The following is a 19272-nucleotide window of genomic DNA, read 5'->3' on the forward strand; positions in this document are numbered from 1 at the left end:
TTATTATAGCGGCGTGGGAATTATCCCATCGAGCTTCTGTTGAGATCTCAGTTTGCAGCTCCTTTTGTAGGTGTTAGAAGACCATTATATCGAGAATCTTCACAAGTTCCTATCCATTTCCTTCATGATTTTCCAAACTTCCACGCAGAATGAAGATCCAGTTCTTTCCTGTTTCACCTCATTAGGATTTAATTTAGTAGAACACGCCTGTACAACCTTCCGATCATCTAACCTTGCAAGTTGCAATTCTTTCTTTTAGAACTAATCCAAATTTCTGCTCAATCTACTCTCATAAATTCACAATGGAGCACGGTCAACTTCCAATATCTGCAACCATTATTTACAGATGATAGCTATATTTAGATAGCTCTCGGGCCTTCACACCTGTACCTTTGAAATCGCCAAGCCAAACAATCCTAGAATACATTTATCTATGAACTTACACTGGAGCCAACAAATCATTTACACCAACGCCCCCTGTAATTATTCATCCATTGGATTACCACTACCGTCGGCCTAATTTACTCCTCTGCTCTCGATGAAAATCCTCCGTCAGTCGCCTGCAATCCATTTACGCCTTGAACCGAACAACAATACATGATATGTCATCTTTACTCTCTCTTTTTAGCGCCGCGGCAGTTAATTGCCTGGCAGCTGCATATGGATCCTTGTACCTTTTGGCCAAATCGACAACCTCCTGATTGTTCATAACCTGGCACGGTCGATAAAAGCAAAAGTATTAAGAATGCAGCCATGGAAATGTCTGATCTTATTCTGGCCATTTGGAAATTTCGAAATAACAACCCACACCTTCCAAAGGCCGTCACTCGCAAGGACAAGTAGCTCCGCCGTGTGATCTATGTCTTCGACTTTTATATCGGGCTCTGATCTCAATAGTGATTTTAGATTCCTGTCTCCAAAAGCTCTGGAGACAGCCAACTGACCGCATACTCGGGGAACATCTCCTGAAATTTACAGTGTTAGATTCAATATGCTGTAAACAAGAACTTTAAAATCACACAGTTCTGCCTATTTTCAAAGGTGCATATTTCTGCTTAATTGCTTATCTAGAGTTACTAAAGGATAAGAATTACAATGGAGTTTCCAAAAGAAGAATATCTGATCTTCCTGCAATAATGATTATACTGGAAGCTAAAACATATGGTAGCTTTTCATTTTTTTTTCTAGGTAAAATGATATATGAGTTCAGCTATTATCCCCAAATATTAATGCTGTTTCAGTAACCAATGAATTGAGCGCACACAGATGTCATAGGCCTCTAGTATACCATCTACCCCCAGAATTTGTTCTGCTGCAATTTACCGGCCCCCACAAAAAAAACTAGGAACCTTTCAGCCTTTTGAACACTAATCCTGTTTAGGGAAAAAATTTTGGACCAGTATTTCTACTTTAAGAATATAACACTAGACTTAGGATTTAGAACTCCTTAAAATTAGCTAGTATGTGTCAGTGCTAAAATTAGTTTTTCAATCTCAAATGATTCCTTCTGGTAACCACACAAGAATTACTTTTGAACCTTAAGAGGAAGTGCAGACATTGATTACTGCCATACTTCAGATATTTTGACGTGCAATGCATCATGAAGCTGTTAGCAGCATCCTTTTTGTTACAAAACGAGTGCTTTTATTAAATATGACTTGCTACATTGAATTTACAGCAAAACTTACTTCGAACCATCTCAATAATAAGTTAACCACATGTTGTTGTACAATAAACATTTGCATATGACTTGTTGTAAAGATTAAAATAAAGTAATCATGTCACTGAACTTGGCTTGTAGGCACCTGTTGCATTTTCCCATACCTAAAAGCCTTTTACTAAGATACCATCAAAACAATTACTGAGATTGTGCATTTGAGATGTTTAAATGCTCTGAATGAGACCAGTGAACCAAACATTGAAAAATTGACCAGGCACCCCAATCATTTAAATCAAGGTACCGTGCTTAAAGAGTAAAAAATTGAGGGCACACCTGGCATATTCGAAACAAAGCCACCCCTATTTTCAATTACGCTGCGCTCAACATTCGGATCATGGTCTATTGACATCTGTATGGGCTCACCACCTTTCAAAAGAACAGCTCTTGAATCCCCGACATTAGCTACCCATAACTTCCTGCCGTTTACAAGAATGGCAGTTACAGCAGTGGAGCCACCTTGTCCCAAATTCGGAGTATGCGATAAAATAGCTTGGTCTGTTTTTTCATAAGCTTTTGTGATTGCTCTATCTGTATGTGTCCAAAACTCTTCCTAAAACAGCCCGATAAGAATAAGATCACCACACTGCTGGCAAATTAATCCTCATTGAAAAAAAGCTAAAAACTTACTTCTTTCAAAATATTTGGAAACAAATTCTTCTGTAAATACGCGGGAACGGTATCTCCTAGATGGCCGTCAAAAATAGCAAAAAGACCAAGCTCGTTTCCCTTCACATCGACAAGATCGGCGACGTGATAGTCCTCCATCGGATGATTCGTCATCCCTCTTACAAGATTATAGCCATAACAGACCTTGACCTGCCCCTGACAGCCTTTCCCTTTACCAGATGCTGTCGAACCATGTCCGGTGAACTGTATCGAAGCAGAACAATCAGCACGAGTGATGTGGTTGGAGTGTTAACATGAGATAGATTGCAATTGTCAGAGCTCCGGGTGGAGGGTGAAGAATTAGTGATGGTATTGTGTTCCAACAAGCAAATAGTACTTCCTCCGTCCCAAATTATAGGTCGTTTTGGCTTTTCTAAATTCATAGCTATTGCTATGCATCTAGACATAGCGTATATATATGTGAATAGCAAAATCTATGAATCTAAAAATATTAAAACAACTTATAATTTGGGACGGAGTTAGTAGTGACTAGTGATTACTAGTACCACAAAAAATACATAATTAATTGACAAAATCTTCAGAACAATTGCATAGATGCTAGTATATGGCGAAAAACATTCACAAAGCATGTGCCAGCAGAAACGGATTACCTCCGAGCAACTGGCGCCGAAGCAGCATAACCTTGCCATATCTTGGTAATTCCCTCTCAGTTTCAATCCAGGAACTGAAATTTTAAAAACAAAACAAAAAGGAGAGGGCGAATTCGCAAGTACCCACAGCCACCGAGACACCTCTATTGGGACCAGGAGCTGAGCCCGTACAGGACCTGGGTGTACACCCGATAAATTTTACAAGAAAAACTCGAAGTTAGATACAGATAGAGCATCAAGCTTAATTACGCATAGTCAGATCCGGATACAAACAAGCTTAATTAGGGTTGGGGTGCTCGGTTTCGCACAGCCGAGCGGGCATACCTGGTGCACGGGTGCTCGTCGCCGGCGAAGACCCGGCGCAGGGCGGCGGCCTAGTCGTGGCCGCAAGGAAGAAAGCCAAGAAAGGCGGGCGGGAGGGAGGAGAGAGTGGAGGGGGACAGCAGGGAGGTGAGGTGGGTCGAGGATTGCAGTTGCAGGTCGCCACTGGTGGTGGCGCAGGAGTCGTCGCCCAGCCGTCGCCGCTAGGTGTGCGGGTGGCTTGGAACGGGTCAACCCAAAAGTACTAGTTTGACCCTGACGCACTCACTAGCCAACAAACCTTATTTATTCTGGGTCTCGGGTCGGGTTGGCCCTGCCCCTGACCCGACCAGATGATCCAACGGGTACCCAAACCACAGCCCAACGGAACTGTCGCTGCGGCTGCGATGATTCTCCACACGCGAGCTTCAGTTTGGGAGTTTCAGAGAGACGATACAGCGTGTGAGCAGAGCACTACTCTCCTGCGTGCCACAAGGCAGGGAACTCAGCCATCTGCTCCACCGTTGACATACGCCAGAGCCACTTCGCGTTTGTATGTCGTCACAGACAGAGTTACTCTTGCGCCAAGCCAGGCACTTAAAAAAAAAGTTCTCTATGTCCATCTTCCTTTTTCCCTCCTGGCAAAACAAAGAGTACACATTTCATCATCAGTTTGTAAAATGGTATATCTGCACTAAACAGATTTTATCACTACTCCACTGTTATGCTCTGTTTGATATTTTTAAAACCCTGAGCCAATTACTTTGCTTTTTTACTTTATTAGATCACTAGTTTTGATAAACTATGATATAATAAAGTATTTTTTTACTGAAAAATCTGGTGATGTACTTTCATGCACTGAAGTTTGACATTTTTATAAGCACGTTAATTTGTTCAAAGTTTGTAATGTTTAATCACCGCATTGTAAAATACAGATAAAAATGAATTAAGGAAGGAGCGCTAGGAGACTACATGAAACTGAATATTACCTGCAGTGATAAAATGCGGTCTTCCACTGTGTCTTTGATGGTTAAACGGGAGACAGTCACAGGACGGATCTGTCCGATCCTATGTGCCCTATCAACTGCCTGGTCCTCAGCTGAGGGATTCCACCAAGGATCAAGCATGATCACATGGCAAGCGGCTACCATGTTCAGACCAAGATTGCCAGCCTTCAGTGACATAATAATCACTCCCACCTGAAGAATGAAAATGGATTACTTTGTCAAACTTAAAAAAGGTAAATAATTAGCAGTGGAAACGGAAAAAAAAAGAGAGAGAGTAGAAGGCAAGAAACGAACCTCTGGGTCAGTATTAAACTCTTTCACTGCTCTTTCTCTTGCGTTCAGAGGCATGGACCGTCCAGCCTCCTGAACTCAATATTGTTGCAGCTCAGTGAATGCTCTAGCAAGTCCAACATGCCAGTCCACTGGGTGAACACTATGGCCTTAGCGGGAGCTATCTCACTTGGAATTGATGCCGTGGCATCATGATCATCCTCTGTGTTGATGATCGACTTGAGTATGTTGATGGTGGCCCGGATCTTCGAAGAGACGTAACCACTTTCACAGATTGAGAATGGTTCGTCCTCAGATGTGATGGAACTTGTTGCATCAGACTCCAGCTTAGGCCAGAGAACGAACTTCAAAGCATAAGCTAATAAAAGAGATTCGGGGCTTACTTCCTTTCCGCAATGTGGAGGAGCGGGGCAGACCTTCTCTTCAACCTCCTCCTTATTTATTAAATTATCATGTACACAGTCACGGCAGAAAACATGACCACATGTTGCAACAACAGCTTTCACTGGTGGTTCCTACAGAAACAAAGACACTATTGGCAAATTGCAAGAACAAAATAATACCGAGAATAAGTGAGCTTGCAGTTATTCCAAGGCGACAAAATTTGCATGTACGAACTCTGAGTGAACTATTTGCTTACACTGCACATGGTACATTTTGCAGCACCTTTTTCCATATTTTCAAGCACATTTGCCGCTACTTCCACAGGAAGTTCCTTTGCCAATCCTAGAGAGTGGTCAAATGATTGTTTCCCCTTAAGAAGGAAAGGGTGGTTACAAGCCTGCCTAAGTTGAGACAGCAACGCCAGGATGTGCACATAGTTTTTCTGCATGTACTCTTTAGAGCGTCCCTGTAAAATGAACTCAACATGCAAGCATCAGGTATTGCACACTGAAATTTCAGTGCAACTGAAACTTAGTTTGGAAACAGAAATTTGAACTGAACATGTAGAATCAATTTTAACCTAAATGTGAACTGCATGCGAAACCTATCTTTCATAAAGTTAATGTGGGCAACTAGCTCATGTTCATCAACACTTCATCTTTCATAACTCATGTTCATGTGGACTGCTATTCTGACGTAAGTACGTAACCTTGCTGGACTGAAACATTTATCATGTAAGACAACACAGGATGGGGGAAAACTACTGACTACTTATTGAAAGAATATAGTAGAGTATGTAGACTGGCAATTACCCTTAACTTTTGACGAGAGTTTTCTTCAAGATATAAATAGAAAGCTCGCTCCTCCTTGGTGCAATCTATTTTACTCAACTGAATTGTCTTTGTTGGTATTTTTATGATTGGCTCGCCATCAAGGAGCATTTCTATATGGAAAGAGTTCAAACTTAGATCAATGAAAAAACTATCACAACCAGAAATGAACCAAGTAATCGCCAACTATGCTGAAAACTTTTAAAAGTTAGGGTGCAGAACATGATGGGATTTCCTTCACTAAAACAAAGTACCAGACACACACAATATCCATGATAATGGCACCACTCAAATTAATCTACCGTGAGTAACCATGTCGAGGAAAGTCGCCCGATAATGGCACCACCACCAGTCCACCACCACCATAGATAGTGAAACTGGCACCGGCGGCTTACCTCGTCGTCAAAGGAGCGGTCGGAGGAGTCCGGCGGCCGGCGCGGTTGCAGACTGGGGACAGTTCGAACGGGCGGAATTTCGATGATGGAGAGTGATCGGTGAATGGTGATCGATCGAGGTATTTGTTGGCGGCGTGGGGTACCGTTGGACGAGACGATTTGAAATTCGAAAAATTGAAACGGGAATGCGGCGGCCGAGAACCGGGAAACCAACCAAGGAAACTTGGAGCCTTGAAGGGTGATGAGGTGTGATCGCGGCGGGTCACCCTGATCAGATCGTATTTGCCAGCGCGTACGCTGCCACGGTGGCTAAAAATTTGGTGTTCATATTCTTTTTTAGACGATAGAATGCGAAAATTTTGTTCTGAGATGCAACGAGCACGAACACGACACACGCTTGTAACAGTTGAAGTTTCTTTTCTTTTGAGACCAGGGAGTTCGTTCATTGATCAAGAGCATGGTTACAATCTGACTCGAGGTATCGATGTACGCATGACGGGGCTTGGTGCCACTCGCCCATCACACACACTAGAAACCTGCTTGGCCAGCACATGAGCTACCAAGTTACAAACTCTACTAGCATATACACAAAGAGAAGCTAACTAGAGAGTTATAAAGCTCTTGAATCTCCATGAGAATCACCGTAATTGACGATCGTTGCTCGTCTTTCAACGACCACAAACGCATGGCAGTCCGTCTCAAATACCACTCTTGTGGCGCCGTGTTTCCTCGCGAGAATCAAACCATCTCTGCAGGCTGACGCTTCCATGGTTAGTGCATCCACACAGAGATCATACCATCTCGCCGAACCTCCCTGAAAACAGCCATATTGTGACTCGCAGAACAGCTCCTGTTGCTCCACTTCCATCCAGATAAAAGGCGCCATCAAAGTTACATTCGATCCAATCTTCCTCCAATGGTTTCCATCTAGGCAACACCTTCGGCACCTGCTCTTTCTGTGGGTGGAGTACGTAGTTGCCATAGATCATAAGCCGTATCACGCACCCGCATAACTGCTTGACGAATTGGCAGCCCGGCTTCACCATGGCGACGCCGGTTCCTCAGCATCCAAAGTGACCATATTCCACATATGATCACTGCTCTATCTTTCCTTGAGCATACATTATCCTGTAGCAAATCACTCGCCCATGAATCCGGCCGGAGACATGGTAGCTTCACTCCAGTGATCTTCTTTGCCTGCTCCCAGAACATTCTTGCCACAGTGCATTCTAACAGGACATGCCATACCAATTCTTCATCTGCCCCGCATGTTTCACAATGCGCAGTAGGTTCAATGTGTCTTACATGGAGTACCTTCCTTGCCGGCAGGTAGTCATGTAGAACACGCCACCAGAACACCTTAACTTTAGTTTCCAAACCAGTTTCCATTGCCCTTCCTCCGAACCACCTGGTTCAGACTGGTTACCTTCATGTTGGTCTCGCACGTCTTCCTGCAGCCGGTATGCCGACTTGATAGAGTAGTTGTCGTGCCTCTCCATCTCCCATGCCCAGCAATCCTCCCCTCCAGCCCTTATTGGTAACTTGAGGATTGCATTTGCGTCAACAGGAAAGAAAATGTCCCTGATAAGGCCCTGCCCGACTTGTAACAGTTGAAGTTGACTAGAGCAATTATCACACAAAAAAAGCATCTGTTCCACAATTAGCAGCTACAGGTTTCGTGTCTAGGCTAATCAAAGAACAAAAATGCAACGATATCTATATGACATCCATGTACAAATCTTCTCCTTCGGATGGAAGAGCTCTCTCACAACTACGAAAACCAGCAGAACGCTACACTGTCCACCCACTGCAACAACAGTGCAAATGTGGGCTTGGAGCATCGGCCATTGGTGAGGTGCATAAGCATACACTACCTCAGCTTCAAAATGCCTACTTGCATAAATAACAGTGCCAGATACTACCATCAAACTCTAACCTAGCCTATGTGTTAAGATTGTCACAGAAAAAAAGTCATCAGCCCCACGAATGATTACAAGTCCGCCATCACACCATGAAGAGGTATCTGAGATCTTCATCGGTGAGTCGGGTAGCATTGCCACTGGAACCGTCCTCGCCAAAGGCAGATTGCACCATCGTTCTCTTCTTCTCCTGGGAGGGAAATATACACAATTTGTCAATAAAAACATGGAAAAGGCAGAAGACAAAAACAACAATGGTAAGATGGCCGATGAACTGATCCGCAGTGTCAGATTAATAGCATGGATAAACCTTCTAGCTAACATAGAATCATTTTGGAAACAAAGAGATCGACACTGGCATATGATGTGCATAGATAATAGCTGCTTCAATATATATTATTAGCCTCACATTCATCATCATTTCATTGTTCATTGTAGCTGCTATATCATTTCACGCCAATCATTATTTCCTAATACAAGATGTGGCACGAAATTGAAGTACTGGTGGTATTGGCTAAAAGTTGGCTGACCACCTCAAGATTACAAAACTATATTGAAATGAGAGAAACATGCATATGATATGATTAGAGGCATGTATCCTCTAATTAAAAAAAAGAAAGAATACCATGATCTCGAAATGAAAATGCAGGAGCCAAAGTATTACCTGCAGAGCTAAAATGCGGTCTTCCACCGTGTCCTTTACTGTAAACCGCGAAACAGTAACAGGACGGGTCTGACCAATCCTGTGTGCTCTGTCAACAGCTTGGTCCTCAGCATAAGGATTCCACCAAGGATCAAGCATAATCACATGGCAAGCAGCTATCATATTTAGACCCAGATTGCCAGCCTTCAGTGACATAAGCATTACTCTCACCTGAAGAATGAAAATGATTATCTATATTTACCTATCAAATGTCAGCAAAAAATTACTGGATAAGAAAAGGATAGGATGCAGGAAAGTACCTTGGGATCATTTTTAAACTCGTTCACTCCTTTTTCCCTCAAGTTGAGAGACATTGCTCCATCTAGCCTCCTAAATTGTATGCCACTGCTATTCAGTGAAAGCTCCATCAAATCCAACATGCCAGTCCACTGGGAGAAGACTATTGCCTTAACAGGGGCCATCTCGCTTGGAATTGCTTCGGTAGCATCCCCCACTGTGATGATTGATTTAAGTATGTCCACTGCTTGTCGGATCTTCGAGGAGATGTAACTGCTTTCACAGATTGAATATGATTTGTCATCCACAGTGGAACAACTAGATATTACATCAAGCTCCAACTTTGGCAAGGTACAAAGCTTTAATACTGCTGGTGTAAAAACAGATCGAACACTTAGTTTCTTCCCACAAAGTGGAGAGGGGCAGACATGTCCATTACTCGTTAAGCTCTCATGTACACACTGATAGCAGAAAACATGACCGCATGTCGTGACAACAGCATCCTCTGGTGGATCCTGCAAAATGGAGAAATCAAATTATTGTCCTGATCAAGAAGTTGTGGGCTAAGATAACATTTAAGCTAAAATCAAATAAACCAATAACTCTTTAATGCTTCGTCGCACATTGACATACATATCTCTTGTTTAACTTAATTATTTTGCTTCATAAAAAATATTCCAAAAACTGTGCATGTAACAAATTTTGAGTGATCTAATTGCTTACACTGCATATGGAACAAATTGCAGGACCTCTTTCCAGCTTTTCAAGCAAATCTGTCACTGTTTCCTTAGGAAGTTGCTTTGCCATTTCTATAGATTTAGTGTCAACAAGATCTGATTCCTGCCCCTTCAAAAGAAGAGGGTGGTCACAAGCCTGCCGAAGCCGCAACAGCAACACAAGGATGTTTGCATAATTTTCATTTATTGTTCCAGCTGCATCATATGCCTGTATCACAAAGACAACAAATAAGCATCAGACATTTCGTGCCGAAATTCTGGGCAACTGAACCTTAATTTGAAAGGGGGGAAATTATAAGCCGAAATGGGATAATTCAATATGTAAGCTATTCTTATTTGATTATAAACTGCTAGACCTAACGTCAGTAAAGTGAATGCAAATATAAGGAGCATACATCAAGTATACTGCTGAGACTAGACAAATATGATGCACCATGAATGCAAATAAAAAACAGGCATCAGATTTAAGCAATTAAGTTGAAGGTACCTTGAACTTTTGTCGAGAGCCTTCTTCAAGTGTTAAATAGAAAGCTCGCTCCTCTTGGGTGAAATCTATTTTACTCAGCTGAATTGTCTTCGGTGGTAGTTTTAAGATTGGTTCTCCATCTATTAGCGTTTCTGTATGGAGAACGGTTCAAGAGTATGTTAATACTAAATATCACAACTGAAAAAACTTGAAAAATAAAGATATACGCCACACAAATGGAACTCATTTTCAGAAAAACTAAAACTTGAAAAATAAAGATTTACGCCACACAAATGGAATTCATTTTCAGAAAAACTAAAACTTGAAAAATAAAGATATACGCCACACAAATGGAATTCATTTTCAGAAAAACTAAAACTTGAAAAATAAAGATATACGCCACACAAATGGAATTCGTTTTCAGAAAAACTAAGTACTGAAACACAAACAGAGTCAAAGATGCCAAACAAAGCTTCATGGTTGCAAGCCACTGCAAATTAAGTAGGGAATTAGTAAGTTTTGTAGGCAAAAGCATTAAAGCGTGGTGTAGCTAAGAAGTACAAAATGCTGACAGATATTATATATGGTTGAGTTACTTTATTTCACCTTTTGTGCGCCGCAGTAGAATTATCCTCAAGATAGCTTGAAGTTTCTTATATCCACGAACTGGATCTTTAGTAATTTCGTACTTGATCTTATCTTTAAAAGAACTAAGTTTAGAATATGGCTCATATTTCAAGAAACAGAAATAGCTGTATAGATCATCAATTTTATTTTGTATAGGTGTTCCTGATAAGCACCATCTCCTTTCTGCCATCAGTCCACAACAAGCTCTTGACACTTGAGTCCGGTAATTTTTTATTGTTTGAGCTTCATCAAGCACAACTCTGAACCATTTCACCCTGGCAAGTGGGCCACCATCTGAATTGCTAGGTTTATTTTTCTTCTTTGCCTTGCTTTGCTTTTTCGGTAGTCGTTTTCTTTTGCTGCCAGCACAAAATTCCGGACAAATTCCAGACATTTCAATGTCATATTTCTCATCATCAGAGTTTTCTTTAGGCACTTCATTTGCCACGGTCATGTATGTAGTGACAACAACATCATATTTTGCCAACTCATTTGGATCTCTAGTCCTTGAACCTCCATGATAAACCAAAACTGACAATTTAGCGCCTTCCGTGACCTTCACAGACAACTCATTAGCCCACTGCCTAAGAACACTAGCAGGGCACACCACTAATGTTCCTGCAGTTGGTCTAGTCTTGGACCTCAAGGTTGATGCAGAGGACCTCATTCTGGTCTTCTTCCTTGATTCAACTATATCAGTAGCAGCACCTGACTGACTATCACAGAGCTTAAGACTGCTGGAAACATTCAATCTTGCAGAATCATCTAGCCTTTCAAGGGGGGGTTCAACCTTCAGTTCTTTCTTGTCCATGACAATGACCACATCATCATCACAGAGCTTAAGACTGCTGGAAACATTCAATCGTGCAGAATCATCTAGCTTTTTCAAGGGTTCAACCTTCAGTTCTTTCTTGTCCATGGCAATGACCACATCATCATCATCATCATCAATGTTTGGGACAGCGTTTGTACAGTATGAACCAGCAGTCATGAACCTAGACTGCTTAACCTTCTCCTTCTGTATAAGGGCAATCGTTGATATTGTCTTCCCAAGACCCTGTATCATAGAAAGTTAATTGCCTGATATTTCCTCCAATCACAAATATAAGTCCATCTAAAATTTGTCCAAAGCCAAACTTTCTTTAGCTTTGACCAAAAAAATGTAAGAATAGCTTTGACCACCAATATGTAAGAACTTACATACATTGATAATATAAGGCTGATCTAAATAAATTCACCATGAAATGTGCTTTCATAATATATAACTCTTTCTATTTAAGATAATATGTAGATATTTGTTATCAGTTACACATTGAAGACTGTGTTGATGTCATAATGATATTTGCTGTCAGTTACACATTGAAGACTGTTGATGTCATAATGGGATTATATTTGTGACAGGAGGAAGTTTAAAGGAATCTGGCAGGAAGAATAAAAGCTACTTGAATAAGGTAGAAAAGTAAAACATACCTGATCGTCTGCCAAAATTCCACCTGAACAATGTGAACTATTCTCCTTCGAAAGCATCCAAGCTAATGCAATTTTCTTTCAAAATAAAAGAACATGAAAGTGAAGAGGGCCTCCAGAATAAGTAAAATATCTGGATAACTGAGATAAAAGAAAAGGTTACCTGATGCTTAAGCAGTGATACTGACATAACACCTTCAGGCAGATCTTCTTCCCTTTTTTCCTGAATGATATGCTGCATATGTTTTGGGAACATTAGCATGGTTCATACAAGTATGATTAAAAAATGAATAAGAAAATGGAAAGGTGCCATGCCTATATAAATCAACCAAATATCTATACCTTCAGGGCTTCTTCATATACAGCTCTCTCATCTAAACCGAAAAGCCTTTTTTCTATGTCATCATCATCTTTTGCATCATTAACAGAAGTCCTGGGTGGCATTGGTGGAGGGAAGATCCTATGTGAACGCGAACCTCCACATACAAAGACATCATCTGACAGTTTAAGACAGCATTGTCTTAATATCCACACTTTGCACAAATATAAATCATTTTTGTAGTATTGCTCAAATCAAAATCTTTCATGGATAGTAAATGAAATGGCACCTGTTGGTATTGTAGATGAAGACATCCCATTTCCATTCGCAGTGCATCTTTGAAAACCACCAAACTTCACAGCAGGCTCTTCCTTGATTCTGTTGTCACCTAAACTTGAATGATTGGATGCAAATGATTGAGGACTGAAGTTTCCATTGGTGAAAGATTGTGGAAACTGATGTTCAACATTTGGACCATGGAAGGGTTCAGATTTTGCTGCAGAACCATATGTTATTGATAATGGAATATCCCTCTTGATATCATTACTCACCCCACTGCTCATTTCAGTGGTTGATCTATTCTCAACAGGGCTATAAGAGGATGAAGCATTTCTACTGTTAAACCAATCATCATATTCTTTTTTTGCGATCTGCCAATTATCGTATTGGTCAAGTGCTGTGCTGAGAGGAAAAAGAGGCAGTTCAAAAGGACTAACAGGATCCTCATAATCGGTATCATCTTCTCTCCATGAGTGAAACTCATTGTTGCCGTCACTATCAGAAGACAGATCAATGATGTCTCCCTCACTATCTGAACTTAAGTCAATAATGTCCATATTGCTTACAATCATGCACGTTAAATATGCTTTGTCGAATTTCTGTTATGCTTAGCTTTAATCACCAGATATTAATCAAATTAATTAACATCAACACGCTTGAGGACAGTCTCCTGCACAATGACTTGTGACTAGGAACAAATAATGCACCAGGCTTCAGTGACAGATCTCAGCAGGCAGCAGTTAGCCTGCAAGTGGCATCAAGATGGCAAACGAAATTTCAGCTACACGTGTCAGGGTTGGAAATAATGCAAATTCTAAAGTGAAACTCTAATAACAAAAAGACACTTGTACAATAAGAAATTTATTTGGCTAGTTAAGTGCAAGATGCCAGCTCCAAAGAAGTTAGCAAAATGTCTTTTTCCCCCTGTTGTTAGTCAAAAAGAAAACGAAATGAAAGGAGCCGAATTTTTGTAAGGGTCAAGACTCAATATTCAGGCGGAGTAGATTCATCACAACAGCAACAGGAAAACTTCAGCAGATTGTTATTTCCCCTGCCAAGCATCGGTACAAACCGTGAACCTACAGAGCTACTGACGAACGTACAGAAACCAAGAAGAATCAACCAGTATAATCCCGTTAGGCAACATCTGCGGAATTCGCAAACCCAATCGAACCCACGATCGTTTAAACCTTCCCCAACTCCCGTTTCCAACCAATCCCAAAGACCTAATCGGCGCAAAGCCGCCGCATTTCCATCACAATCGGGATCAATATCGTTTAAATTTCCCGTAAATCGAAGCACTTACATCCAAAGAAACCATTATAATAAAATATATTTCCGTCCAGGAGACCAAGAGCCACAAGTCAAGAAAGACACTACGGAGAGCGAAGTCAAGCATCGTTGTTACCTGCTCCGAAATCGGCGAGTGGGCGCGGGCGGAGATCGACGGGCGACCGCACGCCGGCGCGGCGCCGGATGTTTCTGAGCACGTGGCGGCGGAATCGGCGAGAATCTATCGCGGCGAGGGGAATCCGGCGAGGCGGTTCGTGCGTGACGGCAGGCGGGCGTGCGCGACCGAGACCGGGGGAGGAGATTTGGGAGGGTGGCGCGGCGTTCGTTGCAGAGCTTTGTATGCCTGCGGCGCGGGCCCCGCACGCTCGGGCTCACTTGTCAGTGGGAGCACTCGAGCGGGAAAACGAAAATATTTTCATTGGCTGGGAACGGGAAACGGTCTTCGAAGCTTACGGCGGAAGGAAACGTGTGGGAGGCGACGGAACGGCGGATAATGACTCAAGTGGTACGTGAAATTTCACGGGAATTTCGCCGAAATTTGCACGACCGTTTGGAGCAAGAGCGCAAAAGTCCCAAAAAAATAAACCGGAGAAACTCAAGTGAAGGAAGTATGGTGATAATTTAATACGTACTAGCTGTATCGAACCAAACAACGGATACAGACTCCGAGTAATTTACCCAATTGTACACCGAAACGAGTCAAAAACAAGTGGAAATACAAAAAATGGAAACAAATCATATTCAGACGCTAAAATCCAGAAAACTAACAAAAAAAAATGGTCAAAACCCCACTCGCTTTCCCACTCATATTCCTGACTTCATGAGTGTCAAGCGTGAGCTGCCGGGCCGAGGCCCACGACGAACGGCCCAGGCGGCCCAAAGTAGGGCACGCCCGTGGGCGGCGCGGCGGCTGAGCCTGAGGAGGAGGACGAAGCGACCCCCGGGAACGCGGCCACGGCAGGCTGCGTGAGCGGGTTGGTCGGCGGCGTGGTGGCGGCGCCGGAGGTGGCCGGGAGGAGAGGGTCGCCGTACACGGGGCCCTCCTCCGCCGGCTGCTGCTGGCAGTCCGGCCAGTGGCAGTCCGGCTGGGCTCTGTTGGCTCCCCACGTGTGGCGGGCCAGGCCGAAGCCGAGGACGAGGCCCGCGACGAGGAGCGCCGCCACGAGGCACAGGAAGATCTTGGTTGCCTTGCCCACGTAGCAGCACATCTGAAGGCAAGCAGCTGCTGCTCCGTCGTCTTCCTCCTCCCTGCTCTTGCTCTCTTCTTCGACCTGTGCTAGCTACCACTCACTCTCATCTCTCACTAGAAGAACATGCAGGAGAGCAGAGAAGATATGGAGACTGGAGAGTGAGGGATGGCGAGATGGGTCCAGTCCAGAGGAAGAAGGGGTCACTCGGCCACCTCGCTTTTGTTTTTGGTGTTGGTGCTGGTTGTCGGATTAGCGCTCGTGCATGGCTACACGTGAAGGAGAGAGAGAGCGGGATAGCGTGAGAAAAAGTTCTGTTAGTTGCTGTTACCGAAGTACACACAATATTATAAGCAATTAACAGACAATCACGAGAAATTGATTGTGTGGCAAGCACTTTTTATCTTATTCAGTGCCGCTCAGTTTCAGGCTTTCAGCAGTCAGTGTGGTCATCAGCCTGAATCCTGATCCGTGCTATCTGATCTGTATAACAGAACAGAAAGGTCAGATTACTGCAACACAAAATCATTTTCTGCAGGGGTATGTTCGACACTGACAGATTCAAGTGATCAAGTGCCAGTTGATACCAGCAGAATTGCAGAAAGCAAGCAGAGATTATCAGGTGACAAAAGCACACTTCTACCATCTGAGCCTGTCAGCAACAGTAGTTAACTCTGCCGACACTCCTGGTCACAAGTAAAACCGGGGGTATATTGGACAAGGCGACAGTAAGAGTGAAGCTTCAGAGAGCCACAGATCATGGAGAGAGCACTGTACACCACAGTCCATGGTGCCATGGCAACATGCCATGGTGTCTCCCCAGCAATGATTTGCCTTTCCTTCCTCGTCTTCCTTTCACCTTTTTCTTCGGCGCCTCCCGGACGAAGATAAGAGTATCATTGAGCGAAAAGCTGAAGCCAACCTGTGACATGTCAATAGTTGCTCACATGTTGCATTGGGCCACAGCACAGCCTGCAGTTTTGTTCATTATCCTAGGGTGGTTAGATGTGGTGCCTCTGGTCAGGTCCATTTCTGTTGTATATTCTTTTGATGCAGGTAGCAAAGCTGCAGTTGCACTGGCGCCTTCAAATATGATAATCCTACCTACAAGTTAACTCTGCATATGATAAGTACCTACCAGCATAATCTAGGATTACATCACACTTGATCATGGGGATTTGCACATTTGCAATGCTGCAGAGGTTGTAACAATTTAATACACCATTGTCAGAAGAGAGCAATTTGGCGCTAGTAAATCAACCACTGCCATCTGAAAGTGACATGTATCCTCATATCATGGTAACAGGCAAGTGTGCTTGAAGTGACCTTTATTTTTCAACCCCAAACACAAGCAACGATTCAGAGTCACACCCACTACGTTCACAGTTGCAGGATCAACAGGTAAGACTACTGAGCTACAAATCGACAGCCATCAGAGTCACACGAGCGACAATGTACAGTCTGGAACATCCAGACGCATTTCAGAAGACCTGACCAGGTAGTGCTCACGGTCACAGAGCAGTTCAGAGGACATGACGGCAACGAATGACTATTCCACCACTATTGAGTTTCGAAGGGATCAGTAGAAGAATCCACCAGCTTCTTCAACTCATCGGGATTCGCCCCAACCATCTTCCTAACCACCTCCTTGTTCTTGATGAGGAAAAATGTCGGCATGGCCTTCACTCCGTACTTGGATGAAACACTCTGCATTCACCATGGTGGCGTAGCTTAATCAGGCTTTCTTCAGACATGTATGAAGAAGAGTGAGTTTCTCTATATGTTTGTATCATAATATCCAAATAAAATAAAACATTGGGGATCCTCAAGACCTAAAGAAATTTTAAAGATTCTATATCAAGCATCAATTTATGCTGTTACCCCGTGCTTCTATTTCTTGGAAGAAAAATGTGATGCGACTGAGCAAGTTCCTTTCTTTCCTTAGAGGTTGGATCATAAAAAGCCCAGACACAAGACAAGTAAGAAGAAATAGTGATTACCTGTAGATCGTCAACATCCACATAGAGGAACAAGACCTCAGGGTGGGTCTGAGCTAGCTCCTCAAACTTGTAGTTCATGGACAGGGACGTCACACACCATGATGCCCCGAAATGGGCAACAACCTGCATGGCATGGAGGATAATTTTATTATGGTTAAAATTTTGTGTGGATGGAAAAACAGGATCTGGATGCTGTTCACTAGAAAGGCAGAGCACCGACCGTCAGGCTAATCTATCCCCAACTCTACTGATTTTGCCCACTATAACCAAAGGAAAAGATGTAACAGATACACGAACAACAAAAGGAAGAACAAGAAGGAGCTTGGCCAAAAACCAAGTTGCATAAAAATTGTATAATCTCACAAAAGCAACGCGTTATGATATACATCAATCATTCTAGCACAATCGTGAACAGAAACAAAGAATGGACCAAACTGGAAATAACTGAGAGCCCACAACATCAGAGGGCATCATTAGAACTTTGAAAATTGAACCGAATCTCAACAAGAAGAAAAGAACCAGGCCAAAGAGGAGAGGTGGGGAGGAAAGGGAAAGCAGGGGAACCCACAGGGCGGCCTTCGTTGCTTGCTTGATTGGTGAATAGCTCCCATGCCTCCTCGCTCTGAACCTTCACGACCTTCGAATTGCCAACCCCCCGGGGCTGCTGGATCTCCATATGGCCTGAGAACACAAGCTTCTCCCCCTTCTCTGTTCTTCTTCTTGGTCTCCTCCTCCCTGACCCCTTCCCCAGCAAGAAAAAGATTTACAGATTGTCTACGGAAGAAAGGTGTGCCAATCCACTCTGCTAAGATAAGCATGGGAATATATTCTACAGATGGTGGGTCCAGCCTTATTTTGGCTGATCTGATTTTTCTGGAGTCTGAGAGGATCCTATGCGGTATTCTGAAATCCAAAGTAAAAAAACAGAAGCATACAAATGGAAGCATATTAATACAATGCTTATCAGGTGAGAACATGTGAGGCAGAAATATTAATACAATGCCTATCATGTGAGATGATGGAAAGTAAGCCCACAACTCGACCTTGTTAACTAACATCCTTGTAAAATGTGTCCATCATAGTCAAATCCACATCAAAGGGTGTTGCTGGCAGTGCGACATCATTTTTCTGCGGCGTCGGCATTGCTATCTTCCTCTGAGGAGAAAAAAGCAGCTTGCTTACCTAAGATGGCACATAGCACCGCGTGGATAGCACACAGCATCACCAAAAACATGGGCCTCACGAGGTTAGAATTACTTTGGTGCCACTTCACGGACCCCAGTGTGTTTAGAAACGGAAAAGTATCATTTTCTGGACTATAAGAACTACAGACAAGGAAAATAAGTTTCCAGCTGTGTTTTTTTCCCCAAGAAAAACTCATGGAGATGAGTATTGTACATAGGTTCTTAGTTTCTTACTTTCCTTTAGTTAGTATATTTTGATGTTGAATAGAACTTGAAGTATCCAATGAAAAATAACTCTGGTCTCTGGAGTATTATAAAGCTCCATCCTATAATATCAGTATGACTTTGGGTGCTTTTGCTAATAAGAAAAGTTCTTCACGAAATGGGAATAAAAGAATCAAGACAAGGCACCTTGAACCTATCCTCTAACTTACTGCAGAAACACAAATCCAGAATCTTCCTTATACTTATTTTGCTTCTAGTAATTTCAACTTCATGCAGCGTAAGCATAGATGATCCGACAGACCTATCCAATCCATACCCGGTGTTTGCATCCTTAGTGCAGACACGGCTAAGATCCAAAATAGATGGGGGAGGGGGACAACCCCTGCCTGCGCTTAATGGATGATTCCGTATTATATAAGCAATAA

At 42.8% G+C, this 19272-nt stretch overlaps 4 protein-coding genes and 1 pseudogene across 5 annotated transcripts; all 5 read right to left on the minus strand.

Annotated features, from left to right (window-relative positions):
- Positions 1–228: 228 nt before the first annotated feature.
- On the minus strand, positions 229–3552 carry LOC101754812 (probable protein phosphatase 2C 41). Its single transcript, XM_004976849.4, has 6 exons — positions 3322–3552; positions 2998–3173; positions 2348–2590; positions 1994–2270; positions 811–965; positions 229–712 (listed from the first exon to the last, which is right to left on the minus strand). The coding sequence occupies exons 2-6, from the start codon at positions 3034–3036 to the stop codon at positions 572–574; spliced, it is 855 nt and encodes a 284-aa protein (XP_004976906.1). The 5' UTR covers positions 3037–3173; positions 3322–3552; the 3' UTR covers positions 229–571.
- Positions 3553–4265: 713 nt separating this feature from the next.
- LOC101783316 lies at positions 4266–7703 on the minus strand (annotated as a pseudogene).
- A 106-nt stretch (positions 7704–7809) lies between these two features.
- Positions 7810–14556, minus strand: LOC101755212 (helicase-like transcription factor CHR28). 2 transcript variants are annotated; one of them, XM_004976850.3, is made up of 11 exons: positions 14367–14556; positions 12969–13703; positions 12703–12857; positions 12524–12595; positions 12364–12438; positions 10873–11950; positions 10288–10418; positions 9787–10008; positions 9087–9578; positions 8788–8997; positions 7810–8313 (listed from the first exon to the last, which is right to left on the minus strand). In XM_004976850.3, exons 2-11 carry the CDS (start codon positions 13528–13530, stop codon positions 8209–8211), a joined length of 3102 nt encoding a protein of 1033 aa, XP_004976907.1. In that variant the 5' UTR covers positions 13531–13703; positions 14367–14556; the 3' UTR covers positions 7810–8208. The 2 variants fall into 2 exon arrangements, with proteins under 2 accessions (XP_004976907.1, XP_022684436.1); XM_022828701.1 differs by having other exon boundaries at positions 12524–12601.
- A 295-nt stretch (positions 14557–14851) lies between these two features.
- Positions 14852–15734, minus strand: LOC101755624 (uncharacterized protein Os04g0629400). The gene has a single exon (XM_004976851.4). It carries the CDS (start codon positions 15457–15459, stop codon positions 15079–15081), a length of 381 nt encoding a protein of 126 aa, XP_004976908.1. The 5' UTR covers positions 15460–15734; the 3' UTR covers positions 14852–15078.
- Positions 15735–16679: 945 nt separating this feature from the next.
- LOC101756024 (thioredoxin-like protein CXXS1) lies at positions 16680–18242 on the minus strand. Its single transcript, XM_004976852.4, has 3 exons — positions 18007–18242; positions 17439–17561; positions 16680–17145 (listed from the first exon to the last, which is right to left on the minus strand). The coding sequence occupies exons 1-3, from the start codon at positions 18112–18114 to the stop codon at positions 16999–17001; spliced, it is 378 nt and encodes a 125-aa protein (XP_004976909.1). The 5' UTR covers positions 18115–18242; the 3' UTR covers positions 16680–16998.
- Positions 18243–19272: the final 1030 nt, after the last annotated feature.

Source organism: Setaria italica, chromosome VII (assembly GCF_000263155.2).
Source record: "Setaria italica strain Yugu1 chromosome VII, Setaria_italica_v2.0, whole genome shotgun sequence".
NCBI classification, from domain to species: Eukaryota; Viridiplantae; Streptophyta; class Magnoliopsida; order Poales; family Poaceae; genus Setaria; species Setaria italica.

Coding starts and splice junctions, on each gene's coding strand:
- LOC101754812 (XM_004976849.4), bottom strand. CDS start 3,036: ATGGCAAGGTTATGCTGCTTCGGCGCCAGTTGCTCGGAG. Junction 2,591..2,997: donor TCGGCGCCAGTTGCTCGGAG/GTAATCCGTTTC, acceptor GCTTCGATACAG/TTCACCGGACATGGTTCGAC. Junction 2,271..2,347: donor TTCCAAATATTTTGAAAGAA/GTAAGTTTTTAG, acceptor GGGCTGTTTTAG/GAAGAGTTTTGGACACATAC.
- LOC101755212 (XM_022828701.1), bottom strand. CDS start 13,530: ATGATTGTAAGCAATATGGACATTATTGACTTAAGTTCAGATAGTGAG. Junction 9,579..9,786: donor CAATTTGTTCCATATGCAGT/GTAAGCAATTAG, acceptor TCCATTTTGCAG/GATCCACCAGAGGATGCTGT. Junction 8,314..8,787: donor ACCGCATTTTAGCTCTGCAG/GTAATACTTTGG, acceptor TTTCCCTCCCAG/GAGAAGAAGAGAACGATGGT.
- LOC101755624 (XM_004976851.4), bottom strand. CDS start 15,459: ATGTGCTGCTACGTGGGCAAGGCAACCAAGATCTTCCTGTGCCTCGTG.
- LOC101756024 (XM_004976852.4), bottom strand. CDS start 18,114: ATGGAGATCCAGCAGCCCCGGGGGGTTGGCAATTCGAAGGTCGTGAAG. Junction 17,562..18,006: donor CAAGCAACGAAGGCCGCCCT/GTGGGTTCCCCT, acceptor CATGCCATGCAG/GTTGTTGCCCATTTCGGGGC. Junction 17,146..17,438: donor TGGATGTTGACGATCTACAG/GTAATCACTATT, acceptor TGGTGAATGCAG/AGTGTTTCATCCAAGTACGG.